The sequence below is a fragment of the Nicotiana attenuata genome, unplaced genomic scaffold (genome assembly GCF_001879085.1).
Source record: "Nicotiana attenuata strain UT unplaced genomic scaffold, NIATTr2, whole genome shotgun sequence".
NCBI classification, from domain to species: Eukaryota; Viridiplantae; Streptophyta; class Magnoliopsida; order Solanales; family Solanaceae; genus Nicotiana; species Nicotiana attenuata.
The window spans coordinates 95360-102729 of NW_017672108.1; the positions used below are offsets into that span (position 1 = coordinate 95360).

Consider the following 7370-nt stretch of genomic DNA (forward strand, 5'->3'; position numbering starts at 1 on the left):
TTTCTTTAATCCTAGTAAGACAGAACTATATAAGGTGTTTTTCAATAAAATAATATAAATATGAGATGAGTCATGACATTGTACTAAAATATTCAACAAGAAATAATAAAATCGCATAAAATAAATATTATTAATAAGCCATAATGAAAACAAACATAATTTAAAATTACTAAGTTGCTAAAATAAGTACGACTAATAAGTACTATTATTTAAATGACTAAATACTAAAAGAAAAATAAGTTATGCATTTTATCTAAACCATGTGAAAACTAAAAAATAGATATCCAACACTATTTTCATTCATAGTACTATTGAATTGAATGTCTTTTATTAGCATTAGTATTGATTTGATTTTGGTTTAGGATTTGTTTGAGTTACTACCATTTATGGACTACAAAACTTATTGGAGCATCCATAAATTATAAGTCAAAACTTGAAATAATACGTTAAATATTTGTAAACTACACTACAATAAATATTTTTATGTATTAAACATATTTAAAATTTCTATACATATAATGTTGGGTTGGTTTGGTTTCGGTTTGACTTTTTTTAGTTAAAACCAACCAAACAAATTATGGTCGGGTTTTTTCTTCCAACACCAAATCAAATTAAACAAACCATAGTCGGGTTTTTTCTCGGTTTGATTCGGATTAGCGGATTGGTGCGATTTGTCGGTTTCATTTGTACACCCCTACCTCTGTCCATGCTCTATTACCATTTCTTTTTACTTGACGATCCCGCGTACATTTGTATGTCAAACGTACCCAAAATCCTTTAGATTAGTGGAAAACAGAAGTTTAGTTCTGAACTTCTGATAATTATAAGAGATTGGGCAGAACAAGAAGAAAACAGTTCGGTTCACAGCAAAATTGGTGCCTATTAGATTTTTGTACTAGAAAATTGAAGAAAAATTAAAGAGAACTATCACTATACAGGCAAGCCACCAGTAATTTTGGTTTAAGAAGACATATCTTGAATTTACACTTGCCAATGTCCTCCTTCCATTTTTTAACCCCTCCTTGGATTAAGATCGATTGCCTAGTTAATCCACATCTTTTAAATTGACATTTGAATTGCGTTCTCATTTGCTTTTTTCCTTTAACCAGAGAAGAGGAAAAGGAGAGAAAATCTTGTGATCAAATAGCAAGACAAATCCCCTATATAGAGGAAACATTATCACAAGAAATTCAGAAACAAGATACTCACTTGCAATGTCAACCTCAACAGCAGGTCCAAATTAATTTGAAGCAATAAATTGCAGAAATACCAACATATCAGTTGAACTCACTTAAATTTGATAGAGTGCTTTCTGGGTGCACTTCATGTTCAAGCTACAAGAGCAAGCATGATACCCTAGATTGAACTAATTAAAATCCAAAAGTACTTGACAACTAGTAAACTATAGCACAGCTGGCTAGATCTATTAGGACAGTCTTATATGGACTTTCTTACCACTCATACTTTCTACTACTAAGAGGCCTAGAATCTCAGAGCCCTTTTCTAATATCAAAATATACTAAAGACATCCTCCACAATGGCAAAATACAAATGCAAAGTGAAATTCTATCTTCTCCTTCAAGCAGCAGCTCCCTCATTCAGCAGCATCTGATCGAACTGCCAGACACCTAAATCGCAACCAAAGAGGTAGATGTTAAGAGAACAATTGGGGAGAGCATTGTATAAATAGGATATGAAGGTGTTTCACAATGAACAAGAAATATAATCTTTAAGAGGAGTGCAAATTTACCATGTCCTTGGCCAACTCTTCTCAGCTGAGCAACATATTCTGAGATCTTCTTGATTGCGTCCACCTATAATTAGAAAAATAGTGTCTTAAAATTTATGAGCTACAAATGGATTTAAGATTTAACCTCAGTATCTTTAAATGTGTATTGTAGTAGTATTTCTACAATGTAGTTAAACCATCACCTGTTCAACCAAGAACTCGCTTTCAAGAAAATCAGCCAAATGCACATCGTTGCTTCGCGAGGCTACCTGTTTTTTAGAGTTTAAGTACATCCATTAAAACATAAAAATGGTAATATATATATATTACATCACAAAAACCAACAGAGTGATCATCCCTACATCAAAATTGATCCAAAAGTATGTCAATACAACTGAACAAGAATGTGAAAGAAACTCACAGCATGCAAGTTTAGAAGCCTTTGATTTGTCAACTTCTCCAGACAAAGCGCGAGCTCCATTGCTACAGAGCAAATTAAACAAATAAGTAGATATTCAATGTCCTTTAGGAAATGTGACAATTGAATTACTCCTATCTAAGAGGTTTCAGATTCACGAGGAAGGGCAGTAGCAGTTAACACTTAATAGGGCTCTGGAGTAAAGAGCTACAGTCTCAAAATAAATATGAAGCTAACTCCATTTACTTTTCTAACACATTACTGCTTACAAAGAGAAAAGATATGTGGGCCATTGCCACAAGTAATCCACGTCCCGGTTCTATTGACAGAGACAACCATTCATATTTAGCAACATGGTAGATATACGTCTAATAACTCAGGAATTAGAATTTACAGCTAGGAGAAATGGAGGAACACTTACCATACAATGCATCCCCCTTCTCACAGTGATCAAACTCAGTAGGTGGCGCACAGATAGATAGCAGCTTCACCCTCCCACCGCGCTTGTTCTAGAAACAAGGAACACAAATTTTAGAAGTCATTTACTATAAAAACAAGGCAAGAGGTAAAAAGATGAGTTGGAAAGAGAATTATGATAGCAGCAAATCGTAGAACACCTGGAATTCCATCAATTTCTCAGCGTGCTCTCTTTCCTCTAGACTAGATTCCTTGAAAAACCTAAAAGTAAACAAAGCAATAACTCAGAATTTAAAAACACACATCTAGGAAGAACATCAAAATTTGAAGAGGATTTTCCAGAAAAATTACTTGGCGAGACCCTTGAGAGCAACGTTGTCTCGGTCGAAATAGGCAAACATCGCATGGTAAACATATGAATTATTGTATTCCACACTGCAATCACAGAATAACTCATGAATAATCTCATATTCACAGATTTAACCCTTGCTTTACCTATTGACTTGAAAATTTTATTTGAAAAAAAAGATTAAAGGTTAGGAATATAAGAAGTCACTTGATCTGTTCATTAATAGCAGCTTCGCAATCATCTGAGTACATCTGGCGGCAAAGAGAGGTATCAGGAACAGCGGGTACAAGCATCAACTCCTTCTTCAACTCTTCAAAGGGTTCAAAGACAACGCCGGTCAAGGGCTTGTGGTTCGTCGCCTTTGAAGCAGAAACAACGAACCGATTTCCACTTTTTGGGGAAAAGCTCTTCGAAGACGAGAACAAAGGGCTCAGATTTTCCCCTTGGCTGTTCAACAAAGCAAAAGCTGGTGCCGCCTTGAGAAGCATGGTTAAAAATTAGGGTATGCAGAAGAAGAAAACACACAGGGGAAATGAGAGAGGAGAAAATTCAGTGTGTGGTGAGGACTAATGATAGGAAGGGGAAATGAGTCCTATTGATATACAAAAATCTGAGTGGAGCAGGAGACCCTGAGGACCGTTAGATGAGTTGACAACTGGATGGCTACGATTGATTCGCGGACAGAGGCGCGTGGTTGGCTTGTGGCATATCTGGAGATGCTTCTGGTCTTCTTGGTCCACACTGGAGAAAAGCGTTTTTACCCCAAAAGACAAGAAAAAGTTGGTGTAACTTTTCGAGACGATTTTTTGAAAGAAAAATTTGTGAAAATAGTAGTAGTAATTTTGTAATAAAAAGTTTTATCTCTCTAAATCAAAAGAATACTTATGTTGAAATAAACTTCAAAAACTGTTTTAAAATTTTAATTAAACATATTTTTGAATTTCTTTTGTAAGATTCCAAAAATATCCACCATCAAATTCAGATTTTGCTTCATATTAGTTTTTCTTTTTCCACATGACCAAAATTCCAAAAATATGGAGAAAAGCTGGGGAATCTTCCCCACAGTTTTGGTCTTTTCCTTTTCTTTTCTTTTTTTAATTAATGTGTTGTTTTAATTTTGAGACACAAATTTCTCTTTTCTTCTTGGATTTGCTTATATTTTGTGGTTCACATTTCAAGGTAATTGTATTTGTCGATCAGCTTAGGTGTGAACGCCTTAGATGCTTCATTCTAAATCTGTATTACATAGCATTGAACATATTACTGTGTACTAAGGGATTGTTAATTGACTGAGATAGAAAGTAATTCAAGCTATCATATTCATAACTATGGAGGTTCTTACGAGAGAGAGAAAATTCTGAAAGGAAGAGAAGGAGATAGAAATTAGGAAAATGAACCTCTGTTATTTACATTTGCAAATGTAGTATATATACATCTCCTAACTAAACAACTATAACTGAAATGAATAGCCACTTTACAATACTAGCCACTTTACATAAATAGCCAATAGTCTCAATACCCCCCTCAATAGTCTCAATACCCCCCTCAAGTTGGTGGTGTGGAAAACACTACCAACTTGTGTAGAGCTGCTGAATGCTTAACTCCTGTTAAGGCCTTTGTCAGAATGTCAGCCAGTTGATTTGTTGTCCCCACATGATGCAATGAGATCAGACCCTCCCGCAGTTTGCTTCTTACAAAATGGCAATCAACTTTTATATGTTTGGTTCTCTCATGAAATACAGGGTTCCTGGCTATGTGCATGGCTGATTGGCTGTCACAAAACACAGGAATTGGCTTGGAAAATGGTGCTGTGAGTTCTTCAAATAGTCGACTGAGCCACACCAATTCTCCTACCACTTTTCTTAAAGCTCTATACTCTGCTTCTGCAGAAGAGAGGGAGATGGTGTCCTGTTTCTTTGATTTCCAACTGATTTGGCTGCTCCCCATCAAGACAAGGTAGCCACTGATAGATTTTCTGGAATCTGGGCATGCAGCCCAGTCTGAGTCACAATATGCCTTGATTGTGTAGTCTTGATCTTTGGACAGAAATATGCCTAAAGTGGGGTCCTTCTTCAAGTATCTGAGCAAATGAAAAGCTGCAGTCAAATGAGGTTTTCTAGGATCATCCATGAACTGACTTAGGTGTTGCACACTGTAAGCTATGTCCAATCTTGTATTGGTGAGGAAGTTGAACTTTCCTATCAGCTTTCTGTAATAGGTGGGGTCTGTCAGTCTTTCACCTTCTTTGGCTTTAAGTTTCACAGTAGGATCCAATGGAGAATTGAAGGTACTGTAATCCACACAGTGGTACTCTTTTAGCAGATCAAGAGTGAATTTTCTCTGGGAAACTATCACACCATCATCTTTGTAGAGAATCTCCAAACCAAAGAAATAATGTAGTCTGCCCAAATCTTTTATTCTGAAGCTATTGTTCAAGAATGTCTTCAATTCTGTGATTTCCACAATATCAGTCCCTGTAACTACTATGTCATCAACATACACTGCTATATAAACAGTGGACTCTTCAGTTTTCTTGTAAAACAGAGAATAGTCATACATAGAGTGTACATAGCCCCTTGAGCACAGTGCTTCTGTTAGTTTAACATACCATTGTCTGCTTGCCTGCTTAAGACCATATAGAGACTTGTTGAGTTTGCAAACTAGGCCTGGGTTATCAATTGCCAAACCCTGTGGTACCTCCATATACACTTCTTCATTCAGATCCCTATGTAGGAATGCATTATTTACATCTAATTGTGACATGTACCACCCTTTCTTCACAGCTATGGCTATTAATGACCTCACAGTTGTCATTTTAACTACAGGGGAGAAGGTCTCTGTATAGTCAATTCCAGCTTGTTGGGTGTAACCTTTCACAACTAGCCTGGCTTTAAGTCTATCCACACTGCCATCTGCCTTGTGTTTTATCTTGTATAACCACTTACACCCTATGGCTTTCTTTCCATCAGGTAAGGGAACCAGGTCCCAAGTGTGATTGGCATGTAATGCCTCAAACTCTTGGGTCATGGCTGCTTGCCAATCAGGGTTCACAGCTGCCTCCTCATAAGATGAGGGTTCACTGTCATTGCAGATGTCTCTCACAAGACTTTGGCTTTCAAGATTCAGGGCATCATGGGTGATATGGTGGCAATTAGAAAAAGATGCACTAAGGGAAAAGGGTGCAGCAGAGCTAGTGTAGGCAACAGAAGATGATGGTTTCAGTGCAGGGAGTGAATGTAGGTAGTCTTGTAGATATGCAGGCGTTTTATGTGGTCTTTGTGATTTTCTTAGAATAGCAGGAGTGTTAGTAGGCTGGTGAACTGGTGGTGATGAAATGTGGTCTGGGAATTGAGATGTATCAGACTGTGACAAAGGATATGATGGGCTGTCAGAGGTGTTATTTGGTTCAGGGTGCTGAGATGGATTTGGTTCAGGGTGCAGAGATGGATCATGTCTCACACTTGGACCAGTATCACTTTCATAGGTAAAGTCTGTACCTTCCTGAAGTATGTTAGTAGGTGGAACAGTAGTGAGGATAGAGGGGAAAGAAGAATTATCAGGGGACAAAGTGAAAGGAAACAAACTCTCAATGAACACAACATCTCTAGAGACAGATATCTTCTTAGTGGCAAGACTCAAGACCTTGTACCCTTTGACTCCATAGGGATAGCCAATGAATATGTGTGGAGATGTTCTAGGTTTAAACTTGTCTCTGTGTATTTTTGGTATAGATGGGTAACAAAGGCATCCAAAACTCCTCATATGAGAGTATGTTGGTATTTTGTTGTAAAGTAGTTCAAAGGGAGATTTAGGGTAGCTATGAGAAGAGGGAAATCTGTTTATGATGTATGTTGCACATAAAATGCATTCATCCCAGTATTTTATAGGTAGTTTTGATTGAAAAAGGAGTGCCCTGGCAGTTTCTAGTAGATATTTATGTTTTCTTTCCACTATGCCATTCTGTTTGGGTGTATAAGGGCAAGTCCTTTGATGGATTATGCCTTTAGTTTGGTAAAACATTTTGGCCTCTGTACCGGTGAACTCTGACCCATTGTCAGATCTGATTGTTTTGATTTTTGTGTTAAACTGAGTTTCAACCATAGAGACAAAGGATTTCAAGACTTGTAATGCATTGCTTTTGCATGAAAGAAGGTTGGTCCAAGTGGACCTACTATAATCATCCACCAAAGTAAGGAAGTATTTGTAGTTATCATGAGTTGGCACATGGTAAGGTCCCCATATGTCAATGTGTAGAACTTGGAATATTTTTGTGGAAAAATTTGTTTTCTGAGGAAATGGCAATCTTCCTTGTCTAGCCATTGGACAAATAGAGCAAAGAAAAGGCTGTTTTGGGGAAAAAGAAACTGGGATAGAGGTAATCCCTTTCATTTTGACAAAGGGTACATGCCCAAGTCTATTGTGCCACAAAACATCAATATCAGTACTAGATGACACAG

At 37.1% G+C, this 7370-nt stretch overlaps 1 protein-coding gene across 1 annotated transcript; it reads right to left on the minus strand.

Moving 5' to 3' along the window:
• Positions 1-1217: 1217 nt before the first annotated feature.
• Positions 1218-3498, minus strand: LOC109211875 (ferritin-1, chloroplastic). The gene is made up of 8 exons (XM_019375467.1): positions 3121-3498; positions 2916-2999; positions 2765-2825; positions 2569-2656; positions 2151-2212; positions 1933-1998; positions 1751-1814; positions 1218-1628 (listed from the first exon to the last, which is right to left on the minus strand). Exons 1-8 carry the CDS (start codon positions 3399-3401, stop codon positions 1579-1581), a joined length of 756 nt encoding a protein of 251 aa, XP_019231012.1. The 5' UTR covers positions 3402-3498; the 3' UTR covers positions 1218-1578.
• Between the last annotated feature and the right edge of the window lie 3872 nt (positions 3499-7370).

Coding starts and splice junctions, on each gene's coding strand:
- LOC109211875 (XM_019375467.1), bottom strand. CDS start 3,401: ATGCTTCTCAAGGCGGCACCAGCTTTTGCTTTGTTGAACAGCCAAGGG. Junction 2,657..2,764: donor AGAAATTGATGGAATTCCAG/GTGTTCTACGAT, acceptor CCTTGTTTCTAG/AACAAGCGCGGTGGGAGGGT. Junction 1,815..1,932: donor GCGAGTTCTTGGTTGAACAG/GTGATGGTTTAA, acceptor TTCTAATTATAG/GTGGACGCAATCAAGAAGAT.